Source organism: Petromyzon marinus, chromosome 52 (genome assembly GCF_048934315.1).
Source record: "Petromyzon marinus isolate PM22_M1 ecotype Great Lakes invasive population chromosome 52, UKy_Petmar_22M1.pri1.0, whole genome shotgun sequence".
NCBI classification, from domain to species: domain Eukaryota; kingdom Metazoa; phylum Chordata; class Hyperoartia; order Petromyzontiformes; family Petromyzontidae; genus Petromyzon; species Petromyzon marinus.
In genome coordinates, this window is record NC_133718.1 from 175,857 (window position 1) to 195,647 (window position 19,791).

The following is a 19,791-nucleotide window of genomic DNA, read 5'->3' on the forward strand; positions in this document are numbered from 1 at the left end:
ACTGCAAAGGCTCAGCAGTCACATGATGGTCGTGGGATTAAACGTGGCAATCACACGTGTGTCAATGGACACAATGGATAAACATGCACGAAGGACCTGTGTAGAGGGCAATGGATGTGTCACAGATACTCTGAGATCATAGGGTGGACAGGTGTCTGGGTGGCTCAGAGGCCAGAGCACTGAGCCAGCACCATATCCTGGGTTCGAATCCAGGCAGTTGCTGCTACTGCCTGTGATTGAACTGAGCTGTCAAGTACAGGAATACCTTGGTTAACGGAGCCTCTGGCAACGAAGCTCCTTTATAACGAAGTCAACTTAACACGATTTCACACAATTTTAGTGGAATTTTCCAGAAGCGTAATTTGTAACCATGTTCCCGTGTACAGTACAGTACCCAAGCATGAGGCAATACAAGAGTCGCAGGCAGCGAACAGCAGCAGCGAGCGACCCCACTCAGTCTTTGTTCCACCTCGTGCTAGCTCAGACGTGCGCGTGGTTAATATCGCAATTCTATACATTTCAATTTACTTTCATATTCGAAAGTGTATTGATAATGGGTGGTAAAGGTGAGAAACGTGGTGGTGATGCTTCTAGTGGTAGTACAAGTAAAAAAAGTAGAAAAGTGGTAACATTAGAGCAAAAACTTGATGTGCTTAAGTGTTACGAGAACAATGAGCGCACATTGTAATATTGTCCGTGCTACTGGCTTGCATGATGGTACACTGCGAACCATCCGACGGAATTTATAATTGCAGGTTTAAAACCTGAACAATATAAATGTGTTATTTATGTACAAAAGCGTTCGAATTTGTTAAAAGTGTAAACGGCACTGATGCGTTTTTCATTCTTACACTTTGTCTCTCTCTCTCCACTCCACCCATCACAGCTCACAAGCCCAGACTACAGTATTCTTTACTTTAGGTTACCTTCATCATTTTTTCTTTTCTTTTTAAATGTTATTCGTGGATAAAATATACATAAAAAAGGAAATAATAAAAGCACTAACCAAAATATAGTAATAATAAATTAATAAAAATGATACATTTGTCGATCGCGTTTGGGGGCTTTGAACGCAACCCCCCCTTTTTACATTATTTTTTTGTGGGATATGAGTGCTCAATTAACACTTTTACCTTCCATAAAGATTTTCAAGAACGCATTTATCGTGTTAATCGGGGACTACCTGTACCGTATGTTATTCGGTATTTAGTTAATAAACAGGCAACTTAGTTAAGCTATGATGAGTCTGACCGCGTCCGCAGTTCCTCAAGCCCGCTATTTTCCTTAGGCCCCTATACTTTACGAACCGCAGGTTTGTCAACTGCGGCCTTTTCCAGGAACCTAACCCCCTGAGGTTGGGAAGGGATTTCTGTATTTGAATGTAATACCTTTGTTGTAATATGAAAGTGTGTCAGTTTAACACGTAGGCTTTCGCGACCAATATTATTCATAATAATATTAATCGTTCTGATAGCTATAGGCTTAGTGCGGCTTGGAAGCATATTATTAAATAATACATATTACAATTCCTTATAGGGGAAACACATATTAATTAACGGATTACTAATGTAGCATATAATCACAATAACACACATTACAACTAATTACTAATCTACAACTCATTACTAATCATAACCATTGACTGATTACCAATCGATTATATAATTACAATACCCCCCCTCCGCCTCAAATCACTGCACCTGAAATGAGTTAAATGATGACGTCACCCTGCTGCTCTATTTAAGACCGAGAGCAAGTGAGGGCTTTACCATTCTGGCGAATTGCCCGATGATGCTGGATGTACTTACCAGCGAAACGTCGTATTCATACTGTAAATGTTGTGGATTCACTCTTCAACACACCAGTGGGCTAAAGTAGTGAACTAATTGTCTTTTGTCAACGTGACACTCTTTTGCTGATTGGCCCTATCGGGTGGTGGAGAGTTACGACACATTTATAAATAACGCGATCTAACCCAAAAACCTTTATTATGAATGAAAGTGTGTGTTGCTGTGTATTAAAATACAAGTGTATAGTGTTGTAATGTTAATGTACCATACTGTTATATATGCGTGAGCTTGTACATAGCTGTTGAACAACAAACTATTTTTATACTCTTTGGGTCTTTTGATGTCACGTAGATAGAAAAAGTAATAAATAATAAATCACGTTTCGATTGCAACACAAGCAATCGTCTTCAGGTGAAAAAATACAGCACGTGGGCTGCTGAGGCAGGAAGAAATATAGCGAGAGAGCTACTGCAGCCAAAGTTTATATAGGTTTGAGTTGGGTAAAACCCAAGGGTAAGTGGGCGGGGCTAGAGATGGGATTTGCAAGTAAATGTTAGATCGCAGAGCTAGGTATACCTCAGCTATTGTGTTGCTAGAGATTTGCATGTATTGCTCGATATTAGAGATTAGCATGTTAATGTGAGACGGCTCTCGCAGCAGCGGCTGTGTTAATGAGAGACATTCAACCTATTAAACAACGAGCGCCATTGCCGCATCGAGGAAAAGGGAGCAGCAGCTATGTTAGTGAGACATTAAGCCTGTTAATGTAAAGGCATTTAACAAGGTAATGTAACTCAGAGTCGGAAATAACTGCTAACATAGCCAGTTATGACTTGATCTAGTTAATAACGTCCTTCCAATGATTTCTCAGTTTGTACCCATCTTCTCGGTTGAAATTGTGTCTGTGTTTATATATCTGGATGGCTTCATGAACAAATCTTTGTTCATAGCCAGTGGGTTTGCATAGTACCTTCGTCTTGGAGAAATCAATTTCATGTGTGCCCACAGCGTTAAAACAATGATCAGCCACATCAGAGGTGTTGGTCCTACTGTGTTTCAGATCCGCCTTGTGTCCGCGAACATGGTCTGAAACATATCACTTAGTTTCCCCAATGTAACTACTGCCACAGGCACAGATTAGTTTGTAGACACCGGGGTATTGCATGTCAGGGATCACATTCACATCCTTCACAGATGGGATCAGGTCACAAATTGTATGTACTGTGTTGAATCGGACCTGGATCTTGTGTTTGCTCATGATTTTGGAAATCTTTTTGGTGACCTCTGCTATGTATGTCAAGGTGATGGTTTTGCTTGGGTCCTCAGGTGGTTCTCTCCCAACGGTTGACAACTTCACGGATTGTGCAATCCGAATATCCATTCTTCTTGAGGGCTTGGTGTACGTACTCCAGTTCACTGGCTAGGTGGTGATGGTCGGAAATGCAACGAGCCCTATGGTGTAGAGTTTGATGAGGGAATTCTTCTGGGCTGGATGGTGGTGGGAGTCAGGCTTTAGATAGGCATCCGTGTGGGTGGCTTTCCTGTAGACAGTGTCCCAATGAGCAATCTGGTCTCTTTTCGATTAAAACATCCAAGAATGTTAACGTGCCATCCTTTTTCACTTCCATGGTGAATTTGATAGCTGGGTGTATGGAATTGATGTGGTTGAAGAATTGGTTCAGAGCTGTCAGGCCATGTGGCCAGATGACGAACGTGTCATCGACATATCTCTTCCACAAGGACGTAGGATGGATGTCTGGATGGCATCTGTCTCAAATTTTTCCACGAAAACATTAGCTACCACTGGAGATAAGGGAGAACCCATTGGGGTACCTTAAACTTGCTTGTAGAATGTACCATTCCAGGTGCAGTGTTGGTGAGGCAATGTCTCACTAGGGCTGGTACAAATAAACTACAATAGAACCTCGGAGATCGAACGCACCAGAACTCGAACAAATCGGTGTTCGAACAATATTTCCGAACATTTATTGCCCTGGAAACCGAACGAAATTCGGAGGTCGAACGGGCAATCGCGACTTGAAAGAACCTGTACAGCTGAGACGCGTATGGCCAGCGTGCATAACACCACCACCTCCTCCTCCTCACCACCTTCCACTCAAGCCATCAACTCTCCTTACTACAGGTAAAGTGAAGTTCAATGTCCATTTATTTAATTTATTCCATATATTTATTCATTTATTCCATTTATTGTTTTTCTTGTTTTTACGTATGATTTTATGCATGTAATTACTGTAAACTTCGTGTAAAAATGCTTTATAATGAGAGATTTGTGTCTGGAACCAATAAATGTCATTTACATTAATTGTTATTGGGAACATTAATTCGGTGTTCGAACAAATCAGTGTTCGAATGGCCTTCTGGAACTAATTAAGTTCGATCTCCGGGGTACCACTGTATTTTATTTCACAAGGTAAGGCACACTGAGCTACATAGCTCTTTTGCAGAAGTGACCTGGTCACAAATGATAGCTCATTAAAGTTGCTTATCATGTAGAAATTTATATCAATTAAATACTATAAACACATGTTTAAGTATGGAGGGGAAAACCGGAGGACCTGGAGAAAAATCCATGTGACCACAGGGAGAACATGGAAATTCCAAATATACAGGCATCAGGGTCGGGATCAAACCCACGACCTCCTGTATACCAGGCGAGGTAGTTAACATCTCATCACCGTGGTGCCCCTCAAAGAGAGTCCAGACTGTGTGTTGCAGCAACATGGGAAGGCCACACCTGCAAGCAGATGATTTTAGCTACAAATAAATAAAATAAGAAGAGTATAAAACAATTGTCGTATAAAGTATAAAACCAATTATACATCACAAATAAAATAGAATAAAGGTAAACAAAATACACAGGAGGAGCAATAAAATCATGCCCGTGTACCCTGCTGAACCGGCGTAAGCCCCCTCCTGTACCTTCTGGAGCACCCTAGGTACCAGGGGAAAAAAGACAAACAATAGATCAGGCCCTGCCCCCATGGCATGTCACTGCATCCATGGCGAAAGCGCAGGGCCAAAGTAGTGCAACGCATAATGGGGCAGCTTTGCATTGTTCACAGCAACCCAGTCGGTGGCAGGCAAGCAGAAGCGGCTAACGCGTGGACAAAAAAACACCGAGTGTAGAGACCATTCACTAGGATCTATGGACTACCTGCTTAGCCGCTTGCTCGAGATGACTAAGCGCAGCTGGATCAGCGCTGAACAAATTGTGCGGAGCTCGAGGACATTGATGATGGAGAGGCATTTGTCTGCAGGAGACCACAGCCCCTGCACTGCCTAAGCCTCAGAGAATGCACCCCAGCTGAGCAGGCAGGCGTTCGTTTCGACCACAAGCTGCTCATTGAAGAAGCCCAGAGGCTCCCCCTGGTTGAGATCGGCTGCAAGGGCCCAACAGTGGAGGTCCCTGACTTTGTCTGGAGGGCCACAAAATTGCCCATAGTGCCCAAGACAGGGTCCCTTTGGTACACTGAGATCCCTGGATGAATTGCACCTTATAAATTGAAATTGTTATTATTATTGAGCAAAAAGACCATTGAGGGCTCGCACGCGTAGACGGACCAAGGGAGGACGTCGACTGTGACGCTGGCCGACGAGCACCAGAAAAGACCGGGCTGGGCCGCCATGAGTGGAAAACTGAAAAAAGACCAGACCTGGCATAGTGGCTACCTTCTCGGGTGTCATGAAAGCCCGAGCCTGGACAATGTCGAGAATAGCGCTCAGTTGCTTGAGTCATTGCAAGGGGGACAAATGACAATTAGCCCCATTGAACATAAGGCCGAAGAGAACGATGCGGAAACGCCAGTGACGACCCATCACGCAAAAGCGCATAAAGCAGTGGTGGCCGGCAAGAATGGCCTAAGCATCATTGGCAGCCCAAACCTTCACAATCGCCCGCATGTCGGGCAACCTTGATACCTCTGTTTCCAAGGCCAGCGTCAATGCAGGGGCCTGTGGTGTACTGGAGTTGACCCAGAGAGGCCCGCGGAGATGACCATGGAACTCCCAACACAGCCTCATTCCAAGAAGCCAAGGACCTACTTGTCCTGAGTGTAGAATGAGAGAAACGACCCACTAGCTGGGAAGGCACTGGAGCTACCAGCGCCTCAGGGCCCCCCTCAATGTTAGAGGACAGGGGGACAAGAGGACTTGTCATCGCGACGCGAGGAGCGACCTAGACCCCTGGGTTTCTCTGTCAAAGGCCCGACCCCTCCAGAAGGGCTGACCCCCTCTTTGATCAGACTGGTGGGCATAGGGCTGAATGTAGGACTGGGTACTATGAAAAAACTAGGTAGGCCATGGCCTTCTCCAGCTGCTCACTCTCCTTGAGGGCACAGGCCTCCTCGGTGGTTTTTCCCAAAAAGGACCCGACCCTCAAGCCAGTGAGATCTTCATAGTCTGCAGCATGTGCAAAAGAGAATAAATTGCAGTCATCACGACGACCATATTCATTCCAATTAACCAGGTCAAGGCCAGCTTAATAATTGGCCTTAGACTTAAACCTGACCAATGTTTTTACTTGTATGTTACATACACCGTGGCCTGGACAGACAGAGAGGCTGCCTTCTGGGCCTCCTTGTTAAGCAGGGTTGTCCACCGAGTCAGGAAGAACCAAAGAGGGGTATTCCCAGGCAGCGTGCTTATGAGGCAAAATGTGACAGAACCACTAATAGCTGCTCTCGCTGGTCCTCGGACACAGCATAGCTCCAGTCCACTGATTTCGGCGACCGTGAAGCATCTAATCGGAAGTTCAGCAGAGGCACTTAAAGGGGGGAAGTTTGTTTCTTCCTCTCCTTGTCTTTCTTGGACTTGCCCTCCGTGACCACTGAAGTCAGGAGCCACAAGCCCTAGGGATAAAGTGGTGGATAAAAAAATCCTCCCCAGTCTCAAAGGCTGAGGAAGATGAGGCTGAACATTCCTGCGAATCTGAGTTCCCCGGCAATTGTTATTTTTTATGGTTCAAAAAATATATTTTTTGTAATTATAATTATTACAAGGAGCCTCAGAATCACTATTCGGTGGGATTTTGCATGAATGATGCAATATATTTTAAATATCATTTATGATACCTATCTGAAGAATAAAAAACCCCTTGCCATGAAGATGAAACTTTAGCCTTAGCCTTCATCTTCCGAGCCCTACTGCACCCGAGGCTTCTCTGCGATTCTTTTTTCTTACGTGCATTTTTTTCTCATTATTTATGTATTCATTTATTTTTGCTAATTAGTGGGGTTTTAGTTTTGTATTTCTTGTACGGAAATGGATAATTTATGTGCAGTGTTGTGGGATGCGACTGCATGAATGATGCAGTATAAAAGGAAATTATAATGATTATTACCCGGAAGGGTGCCTGTGGTGCTTTGACTTAGTCCTGGGGGGGCAACCCGGACAGGGCTGCCCTAATCCTGGCCTCCACAAGTACAAGCTCGAAAAGAAATCCATCCCAGTCAAGATTAGTTGGCTGCTCAGATCAGGGTCTTCTGAGTCGCCCTAGGGGAACCTCTTTCTCCAACCTTGCGCAGGAGTAATGCTGGGTCGGGAATTGCTCAGGCGCATCTTGGAGGGGCTCTTTAAGGGCCAATTATCCTGGGCCTGGCTTTTGAGACTACTTTGGTTGAGAGATCACGGTACAGTCAGTTCAGTAGGGTAGAGTATCGCGGTCAAAGACCACAATACTGCAGGTACTGTAACCGATAAATTATGGCGAACACAGACTATCGCGGTTAAATGAGCACTGCAACCTGCAGTGTGCCGCGGCCACAATCACCGCAGAACTGCAGGTTTTCCCAATGCGGGGCTAGTGTACAGAACGGGGCTTCCGCATGAAGTTTTTACATAATAGACAAGTCCAGATATTGTGGCCAAGGTTTAGCAAATTGTTGTTTTTATTTACATAGCATAGCAATTTTTTTATAGCAATATTGGGGGGGACATTTTGAGCCCGGGACTTGGATTTACCACACCCGGCCGCCTTTGTCTCCCCAGTGGCGATGTTCACACCACAACAGTTACTCGTTTGAGGCTGAGTCGACCTAGAGGAGGCCCAGGACCAGTTAAAATAATCGTCACCGGTGGTGGCCGTGAGCGGAAATCGAACTCGGGTCGCCGGGTTCGTAGCGCGGCGCGCTAACCGCGACACTACAATGCGTTTCGCTTCCACATGCGAGGGTCACGTGACAGATTTGACGTCACAGCTCACTTGCCGTGCAAAAAATATATGCATTATTGAGCCCCCCCTCCCCTAAAAAAAGTTTATTTTTATCATTTTTGCATGGTGTAAGTCTGGAAAGTACCCACATCGCAAATTTCCAGTTTGTTGCATGTCGGGAAGTACGCTAAACATTTTGAACAGACACATTCACAACTTTGCCTGTTATATATGGAGATATCTTGCACTGGCGCGGATATGGAATGTTCATTCCTTCAGAACAGTGGAGTCTGGCTTTTTGTTTAACACTTTTTTTGGCTATATTTCAGCTCTGAGAAAATGTATAAAAGTTTGGACTATTACGCCGGAACACAATGACCAAACTCCCCTTCGAATTACATCACAGGATCTTTGACGGCTGCTGCAAGCAGACTCTGCTTAGCATCCTAAGTTTAAAGCAGGCCCGTCAAGATTCAAACCGGGCCATGTCGCCACCCATGACGAAGCTTGCAAAGATCACGAGACCACTCAATGGACATTCATGGTAATTGACCCTCACGCCACGGGAGCTCTGCTGAGCGCAGAAGAGCGTGCAGCCCTCACCTTGACCATGAGGCCGTGCTTGTCGTACATCCACACCTGCCCATATGCGTCCACGGGTGGCACGCCCTGCTCCGTGAGCGCCATCACGATTAGATTTGCGATGCCGGTGGCCGCCTGTGCGAGATGAGGGGAGTAGGGAACGAGCAACCGTGTGAGAGAGCGTAGGCTCGTGAAGGACGCTACTGGGCAGTTGCGAGGCAGCCGCCCTCTAACACCAACAGAGGACAGAGGAGCAAAACTCATAACAACGAGCATAGTGCTGGGTGACTAAAACGCAGCAAGTTGGCAAAGTGGGGAGCACAGGTGGTGCATCTGTCAGTCATCTCAGTCAACCCATAGCACCTGTGTCTGTCTCTTGACCTCCAGCGGGCCTTCGACACTTCACGTGGCCTCAAAGTGCACCTAGCCTGGCACAACTTAGCGGCTGTAGTAGTTATGTACTGGTTTGTGCGTGCTCCCGTTTGTGTGGGTGTTGGTGCGCTGGCCAGCTCCCCACCTCCCCGGCGCCAAGGAAGAGGAAGCGGCTCTGCGACAGCGTTGTCCCCGTCACCTTCTGCGCTGCCAGCATCCCAGCCAGTGCCACCGCTGCCGTTCCTGCACCGCGGGAGGAGAGGGAGTGAGGAGAAGACCGAGTCAGGATCAGCGCACGCCACATACAGCGGCACGCTAGGCACAGCCATCACCACCGCCGGTCGATGTCCCTCAACGCCGATGACAGGAATGGTGGCACAAGGCCAGGTCTCAGAGGTGGGGAGTGGTGGTGGGGGGGGGACGGTGGGGGTGTGGGTACTCGTGCCCTGGATGTCATCGTTGAAGGTGCAGTATTTCTCGCGGTATTTGCGCATGAGGCGGAATGCGTTGTGGTTCCCGAAGTCTTCAAACTGGATCAGGGTGTTGTAGCCGTACCTGCGTGGGACAAGGAAAAAAAGGGAGAGAAGGAAGAGGAGAGTAGGAGGGAGGGGTCCCGCAAGCCGTGTTTCATTAACGAGTCGCTCATTTTGCCACTCACATCTCGGTCAAATTTGTTAGCTTTCGAATGCAGATCCCCGTCTAACGCGGCTCCCGCCCTCCAACGCGGCTCCCGCCCTCCAACGCGGCTCCCGCCCTCCAACGCGGCTCCCGCCCTCCAACGCGGCTCCCGCCCTCCAACGCGGCTCCCGCCCTCCAACGCGGCTCCCGCCCTCCAACGCGGCTCCCGCCCTCCAACGCGGCTCCCGCCCTCCAACGCGGCTCCCGCCCTCCAACGCGGCTCCCGCCCTCCAACGCGGCTCCCGCCCTCCAACGCGGCTCCCGCCCTCCAACGCGGCTCCCGCCCTCCAACGCGGCTCCCGCCCTCCAACGCGGCTCCCGCCCTCCAACGCGGCTCCCGCCCTCCAACGCGGCTCCCGCCCTCCAACGCGGCTCCCGCCCTCCAACGCGGCTCCCGCCCTCCAACGCGGCTCCCGCCCTCCAACGCGGCTCCCGCCCTCCAACGCGGCTCCCGCCCTCCAACGCGGCTCCCGCCCTCCAACGCGGCTCCCGCCCTCCAACGCGGCTCCCGCCCTCCAACGCGGCTCCCGCCCTCCAACGCGGCTCCCGCCCTCCAACGCGGCTCCCGCCCTCCAACGCGGCTCCCGCCCTCCAACGCGGCTCCCGCCCTCCAACGCGGCTCCCGCCCTCCAACGCGGCTCCCGCCCTCCAACGCGGCTCCCGCCCTCCAACGCGGCTCCCGCCCTCCAACGCGGCTCCCGCCCTCCAACGCGGCTCCCGCCCTCCAACGCGGCTCCCGCCCTCCAACGCGGCTCCCGCCCTCCAACGCGGCTCCCGCCCTCCAACGCGGCTCCCGCCCTCCAACGCGGCTCCCGCCCTCCAACGCGGCTCCCGCCCTCCAACGCGGCTCCCGCCCTCCAACGCGGCTCCCGCCCTCCAACGCGGCTCCCGCCCTCCAACGCGGCTCCCGCCCTCCAACGCGGCTCCCGCCCTCCAACGCGGCTCCCGTCCTCCAACGCGGCTCCCGCCCTCCAACGCGGCTCCCGCCCTCTAACGCGGCTCCCCCTCTCCAACGCGGCTCCCCCTCTCCAACGCGGCTCCCCCTCTCCAACACAGGTCACTCTGTCCAACATGGCTCCTCCTGTCCAACAAAGATTCCCCAATCTAACACGGCTCCCCTGTCCAAAAGAGATCCCCTTGTCTAACATAGCTCCCCCTGTCCAACACAGATCCCCCTGTCAAATACGGCTCACCCTGTCAAAGACGGTTCCTCCTGTTCAACACAGATTCCCCCACCAAATACGGCTCCACCCTGTCCGACAAAGATCCCCCTGTCCCAACACAGAGGTCCCTGTCAAATATGGCTCGACCCTATCCAACACAGATTGCCCTGTCTAATACGGCTCCCCCTGTACAACATGACTCTCGCTGTCCAACACGGCTCCCCCAGGCAAGTCGCTGTCACGTGACTCACTTCTCGACAACGGCCTCCATGAACTCGTCGATGAGCTCATCGTAGCACTCCGAGCGGTCGCGCTTCTGGTAGAGCCCCATGTAGAAGGGGTCCTCCAGCAGGGACTGGGGTCACACAAAGGGGTCCTTACAATCAGACGAGGTCCTGGCCATACACACGTGAGGTCCTCACCACACGCGCGCGAGGTCCTGACCACACACGCGCGAGGTCCTGACCACACACGCGCGAGGTCCTGACCACACACACACGAGGTTCTCACCACATACACACAGGGTCCTCGCCGCATACACACAGGGCGTGACCATACACACGGGGGTGCTTACCACACACACACACGGGGTCCACACCATGCAGAGGGGTGCTTACCACACACAAATGAAGTGTTCACCACATAAACACCGGATTCTCACCACACACAAACGGGGAACCACACCACATACACACGGGGTCCTCACCACACACAAAGGGGTCCTCACCACACACACGGGATCCTCAACACATACACAGGGGTCCTCACAACACACAGGGGTCTGCAATTTCTTCTCACTTACATCACTCTAACGCTCCTGTAACCCCTAACCCCAAAACTAGCAACAACCCTAAACCCAACTCAATCCCAAACCCTAACCCCAACTCGAAACCTAATCCAAACTCTATCCCCAACTATAACCGTAACCCCAACCCTAACCAACTCTAACCCTAAGTTTATCCCCAACTCTATTAACGCCATCTCCAACTTTATCCCCAGCATTATCCTCAACTCTATCTTAAACTCTAATCCTAACCCCAGATATAGCCCTAACCCGAATCCAAACCCCCTGAGTCCTCCCCAGACAAACATGGGGTCCTCAACACACAGACACTGGGTCCTCACCACACACACAAGGGTCCTCACCACACACACAAGGGTCCTCACCACACACACGGGGGGGGTTCTCACCACACACACACGGGGTCCTCACTACAAAAACACAGGGTCCTCACCACACACACAAGGGTTCCTCACCACACACACAAGGGTTCTTCACCACACACGGGGGGGGGGGTCCTCACCACACACACGGGGGGCGGGTTCTCACCACACACAGACACAGGGTCCTCACCAGACACATACTCACACGGTGCTCACCGCACACACAGGAGTCTTCACCACACACAACCACCATTCACCACTAAGTGGTGGTGATGTCACCACGGCGCTTGTGCCATGCTTGGTGCATTTTGAGGTCATGTGAAGTGTAGAAGGCCTACTGTAAGGTCACAGAACAGACCCAGGTGCCATGTTCAGGCTGAAATGATTGGCAGATACACCACCAGTGCTCCCCACTACTGTGCCCTCTACTGGGCCAACTTTTTCATTTTATCTGGCATCACTCCTTTGCGCTCCATTGTTGCTGTTGGACGACTGCCTCCAACTACCCAGTAGCGTCCTTCACAATTCTCCTCCACAGAGACCGATCTTGACACCACTGGTACCAATCATCGGCAAATCCAATCAGCTCCACATCCTTTTGTACCACATCAGTCCATCTCTTCTCTAGCCCGTGTCGCATCCATTTAGCCCTATCTATCCGGCCAAACAGAAACTGCTTGGGCATGCAGTGGCTGGGCATGCGGGCTACATGACCCAGCCAAGGCAGCCTCGCTTACCGGAGGCGCTCACTGATGGGACTTTATCCAGATTTTTCAAGGATCTGTGAACTTCTTACACAATCCAGTTTGGTTAAACCCAGGATGGATCGTAGGTAGGCGAGCCTGAGTGTTTCAAACCGGCACAGATGTTCCTTTAAAGGGCTCCACATTTCGCAAGCATAAAGGGAGGGCATGACTGTGGTCAAAAAAACCCAGAGCTTTGTATGGAATGACAGGCCAGGTAGCTTCCACAAAACGTTATGCTGCTGAGGAAAATATAATGCCGCTCGATTGATTCGGAGTGAGACATCAGTTGCTAAACCGGAGCTGGCCATAAGCACATTGCCTAAGTACAGAAAATTATCCACTTTCTCCAAAACTGCCCCATCACTCTTGAGGAAGACCGGCACAGCTTTTGTGGACTTGTCATCAACCTACGACATAGTCTGAAATAATGACTTGATGTCAAAGCTTGCAAGGACCATTCCTTGCATCGGGGGCTTACAATTGCTGTCATCTATTGACCGCCGTCTTCACCGCTGTCGGAATTCTTTGTCGAGATTTCTGGTCTGCTAGACTGTGGGTCATTTGGTTCTCACTACATCAACTGTAGTGATCTGAACTGTCCTGGACCGACCGGTACAGTGATCTCGCCGAGATTATCGACAGTCAAAGTTGAACCCAACATGTCATTGACGCAACATGTCGCTCGGGAAATATACTGGATCACATCTCCACATCCACCAATGCCATAGCTGTGACCAACGTAGTTATCGAAGACGTATTTCAGATCACAGTCTCGTGACAACCTAAAGTGGCATTACCGATTATTCGCCCACACGTCACAACGATATTATACAGAGGCTGCAAACGACTGGACCACGATGCTTTCCATCAAAAGATCCGGTCATCATCGGTGTTTATAAATTCTGCATCGACTGTCGATTAATTTGCAGCTCAATTATAAAGTGACATCACTGCTGTTCTTGATGAACTGGTGCCCATCAGAACAAGCACAAAGAGAACGGGGAAAAAAGTGCGCAGTAACTAGCTGTCACCGGAGAAAATCGCAGTGAAACATACCCGGAGGAGGCTGGTTTCGAGACTGTATAACTCGCTTACAGAGCCGCCTGCAGATCTTCCAACCGACTCATTATTGAGTCTCGCAGATCGTTCTATGCTCTGCACATCAATGAGTCGGTTCGAGACCGCTGTGTTCTGCTGTACGTAGTGAAGGTTCTGCTGCACTCCAATCACCCATCAACTTGTCAAACCGGTCTGTGCACAGTACTTGCAACGTTTTTCGCCAATAAAAAAAGCCACGATCAAGACGGTAGTTTCTAACTTGAAGGCAATACATTCTCCTGGTCTGCAATATGACTTTGATCAAACTTGAACCAATGCAAAACTCGATACCCTGGCACCAATGTCAGTGACAAAGGTGTCAATGTTCATTGCACGGTTGCCAAATAAGACTTCGCCGTTCAACTACATCCACACATCGATTCTCAAATCATGCTTGCGCCGCTGATTGTCCACCTGGCAAATCTTTCACTCAGCCAGGGCTGTTTCCCAGACAGGTTAAAATTGGCACAGGTGTAGTGACTGTGAATGTAACTGTGTGGTGCCGGGCTTGCGAGGCTACGGCGGATATGTTGTCATTATGTGCAGCCCGGTTACTGGGCATAGTACCAGCCTGAGCGGGGCTTGGGTGAGCGCTGGTCAGCGCAGAGGCACCACATACAGTGTGCGGTGCGGACTCCCGGTCAGGGAAAGAGAGAGTGTCAGCCAGCCAGGGTTACGTTGGGGCATGATACGCTGGTTGACCTGCCGACACGTGACCGGATGATATTGGAGGGGGGCCACTGGTGGACGGGGGCCGCTGGATGGTCACGTGGTATAGAAGAGCTCTTGGAAGCCTTCGGGAAAAGGCCAGAGAGATCGAGAAGGTGGGCGGGGCGAGAGGCGGACCCAGCCCCAGCCCGGGCCGATATAACGGGGGCCCCCGTGTGGGGCTCGGGGTTCTTGACTGTTGGTGAGTGAAGATCCACGTCAGGTTGAAGAAGCCTCAAGCCACACGGTCGGGACCCAGCTCGTGGTTCGGACCGGGATAGCGGGACCGTGTCTAGTTCTGCCGTAGCGTGGTTAGATGGGCGTTCAACACCCGAGTGTAGGTTACGTTATGTTGTGTTGAGTTGATGTAATAAATAGTGTTGCTCCCAAGACAACGTCTGCGACTCAGTTGGACTCACTACACAGATAACACCGCTCCTGAAAAAAGTTGGCTTGAGCCAGTGACCCCGCAAACTATTGCCCGATCTCAAACCTGATTATGTGCGACGAGCAGATTCAACCCATTAGAGTCGGCCTACACGGAAGTTCTACAGCAATGAGACAGCTCTGATAAAGATCAATGATGACCTCTACAAGATTACGAATAACCGGTACGCCACAGCATTGGTTGGCCTCGATCTCTCAGCAGTCTTCGACATCATCGACCATGAGATACACATCGGGTGGCTAAGGTCAAGGTTCGGTGTATCAGGTATGTTACTGGGGTGGATTGAGTCATACCTCCATGGTCGATCACAACTTATTAAGATGGGTGATGAAGAGACATCGCCTATGCCGTGCCTAGATGGTGTACCACAGGGGTCCGTCCTCGGGCTCTTTCTATTTTCAACATATCTCCCTGATGGCCGATGTCATCTCATTGCAAGACATCAGGTTCCATCGATATACTGATGATAGACAATTGTACACCGCAGTGAAGTCAAAGTTAGATATGGAAAGCCGCGGTAAGCTTGAAGATTGCACGCGAGCGGTGCCCGTGTGGTTAGCATGATAAAAAATGCTGCTTAATCCAGGAAAATCGGAGGTTTTGTTGGTTGACACTTGGGCTCAGGTGAGAAAAAATGTGGGAGCAGCAGGAGTAGCAGTTGCAGACTCCAGGATTCAGTTTTATACTCATCTAAAGAGCCTCGGCACCATACTCAACCAGAATGTAATTTGATCACCACGTGCAAAATATCGTCAGATCCTGCCATTTTCATATCAAGGCTCTACGACACATTCGGCAACTATTGAGTTGTGACATAGCCAACACAGTGGCATGTAGCATAGTATCGACAAGGCTTGATTATTGCAAATTACTACTGTGCGGGACGTCTGGCAAATACATTAGCAAGCTGCAGTGTGTACAAAATAATTTCGCACGTGTCGTGACGGGGACTGCAAGATCAAACCATGTCCGTCACCACACACACAGGGGCCCTTACTACACATAGGGGTCTGCAATTTATTCTCTCATGGCGCTCTAACGCTCCTGTAATCCCTAACCCAAAAACTAACAACAACCTTAAAGCCAACTCCATCTCAAACCCTAACTACAACTCTAAACCTAATCCTAACTCTATCCCCAATTATAACCATAACCAACCCCAACTCTATCAACACTACTCTGTTTTTTTCGGTAAAATCACGTAGATGAAACAAAATCAAAATAAAAGAAAACAACTAAATCAAATCACAAATCTGATTTGTGCTCGCGAATTCGGTCGGAAATATGTCGTTTTGTCTCCCCGATATAGCAGTCACCACAGATACAACTCATTTTGTAAACACCGGGGTACTGTTAAGTCAGGAATGACATCCTTTACGGATGGGATCAGATCACGGATTGTGTGTACTGTATTGAACCGAACCTGGATCTTGTGTTTGTTTAGAATTTTGGAAATCCTTTTGCTAACGCCTGCTATGTATGGCAGTGTGATGATTTTGATCGGAGTGTCAAGTGGTTGCTTCTGTATGGTAGGAGAAACAGCTTGGCGGATGATACGGTCAGAGTAACCGTTCATCTTGAGGGCTAGATGTACATGTTTCAATTCACTGGTCAGGTGATGTTGGTCAGAAATGCAATGAGCTCTATGGTATAATGTTTTGATGAGATAATTCTTTTGAGCCAGGTGGTGGTGGGAATCAGGCTTCAAGTAGGAATCTGTGTGGGTGGACTTCCTGTAAACAGAATGTCCCAAAGAGGCATCAGTCCTCCTCTCAAACAGAACATCCAAAAATGGCAGCTTACCATCTTTCTCCACTTCCATGGTGAATTTGATGGATGGGTGTCTGGAATTGATGTGGTCTAGGAAATGGTTCAAAGCTGGGAGGCCATGTGGCCAAATGACGAAAGTTTCATCCACATATCTCTTCCACAGGGAAGGACGAAGGGTGGATGTCTGGATGGCGTCTGATTCAAATTTCTCCATGAAAACATTGGCTATCACTGGTGACAAGGGGGAACCCATAGGGGTACCCTCATTTTGTTTGTAGAAGATGCCATTTCAGGTAAAGTAAGTGTTGGTGAGGCAGTGGCTAACTAGCGCAGGTACATCAGGGTTCAGTCCATGTTGGACCAAATCCTCAATTATTGTTATGGTTCTAGATTTGAAGCTTTCGTGACTGCAAGGATTCATGCTCTTTGGTTTTTTCGGTAAAGTCACGTAGGCAAAATAAAAATAAAATGAATGAAAACAACTAAATTAAATCACGACGTTTCTGAGGCAATAGAAGCTTTCGTCTTCAGGTGGAACAGTCACAGCAAAGTTGAGTTAAGATGATTGCTTCTGTATGGTATCAGGTACCTTGGTAAACAGAGAAACAACATCAAAGCTGATGAGGATATCGTCAGGAGATAGTACAATGTCTTTTGTTTGAGAGGAGGACTGATGGCTCTTTGGGACATTCTGTTTACAGGCAGTCCACCCACACAGATTCCTACTTGAAGCCTGATTCCCACCACCACCCGGCTCAAAAGAATTCTCTCATCAAAACATTATACCATAGAACTCATTGCATTTCTGACCAACACCACCTGACCAGTGAATTGAAACATGTACATCTAGCCCTCAAGATGAACGGTTACTCTGACCCTATCATCCGCCAAGCTGTTTCTCCTACCATACAGAAGCAACCACTTGACACTCCGATCAAAATCATCACACTGCCATACATAGCAGGCGTCACCAAAAGGATTTCCAAAATTCTAAACAAACACAAGATCCAGGTTCGGTTCAATACAGTACACAAAATCCGTGATCTGATCCCATCTGTAAAGGATGTCATTCCTGACTTACAGTACCCCGGTGTTTACAAATTTAGTTGTATCTGCGGTGACTGCTATATCGGGGAGACGAAACGACATATTTCTGACCGAATTCGCGAGCACAAATCAGATTTGTGATTTGATTTAGTTGTTTTTATTTTGATTTTGTTTTATCTACGTGACTTACCGAAAAAACCAAAGAGTATGAATCCTTGCAGTCACGAAAGCTTCAAATCTAGAATTAATTACCTCTACGGAGAGGGTTTTCACCTATCTGTTAGAGCTTTCAACAGACAACGAGATAAGAAGTCACAGCTCATCGAGACGCTAACGTTCCTCAAAAGATGCCGCGATAACAAGGTAATACCCATCGCTTTCACACTCACATCTGCTGCTGTATCTTCACCGAACTCTAAACGGATTCTGTTTAATGCTAGCCTATTACTAATCTCAGAGAGAATAAGAGTACTCCGATTTGAACTCGATAGTTTAGACAGGACTCTCCTACAATCACATTTAATGTTAACACAAAAAATGTCCCCTTCTGATTGGAACCATGTTGACAACATGACTGCTGCCTCTGCTGATTCACTGTCAGTCAAATGAAAAGCTAACCTGATCGCTAAATTCAACCTCCTATCAAAGAACAGGCCAGAATCACACATCACAAAACTGGATGTTAACAAACTCGTTATTAATCAGAGTAACATCCCGATTTCGGACAATCTGAAAATGGTACTGGCTAAAGGGCTAAATTTCGCTGTCACCCCTAAACACATACCAGCAGAGGATATCATCTCTCAGGTCGATGTAGCCCTCAAAGGCATAGGACACATCCAAGCTGACGTTACAAGAGCTGAAATAGCCACTATTCTCAAGAATGCTAAGAAACCCATCAGCAATATTAGCAAAAACGAACGCTCCGAACTCGCGAATTTAAAAAAGAGGGATGATATAGTCATCCTCTCGGCCGACAAGGGCAATGCCACTGTCATTATGGATAAAAACTCGTACAACAACAAAATCCAGGACCTACTCAATGATGGGAGTTACTCAAAAATTAAAAATGACCCTACTAACAGCCTAACGATAAAAACCAACAAGATCATCACTAGTTCGACTTCCCTAATCGAACCAACCAAACGTCCCTCCCTAAAACCCTCCGCTGCAAGACTTCCCAGATTCTATGGTCTTCCCAAGATCCATAAAGAAGGTAGCCCACTACGACCCATCGTGTCCACGAACAACTCCCCTACCTACAAGCTAGCCCGTTTTCTGTTGGATACTCTGCTCCCCTTCAATGGCAAGACTACCTTAGCAGTACTTAACTCAACCCAATTGGTATGTATGGTCAAAGACATTGTACTATCTCCTGACGATATCCTCATCAGCTTTGATGTTGTTTCTCTGTTTACCAAGGTACCTGATACCATAATAGGTAAAATAAAAATAAAATGAATGAAAACAACTAGATTAAATCACGACGTTTCGGAGGCAACACAAGCTTCCGTCTTCAGGTGGAACAGTTACAGCAAAGTTGATTTTGCTGTGACTGTTCCACCTGAAGACGGAAGCTTGTGTTGCCTCCGAAACGTCATGATTTAATTCAGTCGTTTTCATTTATTTTATTTTTATTTTACCTACGTGACTTTACCGAAAAAACCAAAGAGCATGAATCCTTGCAGTCACGAAAGCTTCAAATCTAGAACCATAACAATAATTGAGGATTTGGTCCAACATGGACTGAACCCTGATGTACCTGCGCTAGTTAGGCACTGCCTCACCAACACTTACTTTACCTGAAATGGCACCTTCTACAAACAAAATGAGGGTACCCCTATGGGTTCCCCCTTGTCACCAGTGATAGCCAATGTTTTCATGGAGAAATTTGAATCAGACGCCATCCAGACATCCACCCTTCATCCTTCCCTGTGGAAGAGATATGTGGATGACACTTTCGTCATTTGGCCACATGGCCTCCCAGCTTTGAACCATTTCCTAGACCACATCAATTCCAGACACCCATCCATCAAATTCACCATGGAAGTGGAGA

The 19,791-nt window shown here is 48.4% G+C and overlaps 1 protein-coding gene across 3 annotated transcripts in view; it reads right to left on the reverse strand.

The window, feature by feature from the left end:
* The window catches only part of ME2 (malic enzyme 2), a 58,819-nt gene that overhangs the window by 20,485 nt on the left and 18,543 nt on the right, over positions 1–19,791 (reverse strand). For all 3 annotated transcript variants that reach the window (XM_076075040.1, XM_032974006.2, XM_032974007.2), the window contains 4 exons: positions 11,006–11,109; positions 9,359–9,468; positions 9,059–9,156; positions 8,563–8,676 (listed from right to left, as the gene is read on the reverse strand). In XM_076075040.1, the coding sequence (XP_075931155.1) occupies positions 8,563–8,676; positions 9,059–9,156; positions 9,359–9,468; positions 11,006–11,109 (426 nt within the window). The remainder of the gene's footprint in view (positions 1–8,562; positions 8,677–9,058; positions 9,157–9,358; positions 9,469–11,005; positions 11,110–19,791) is intronic.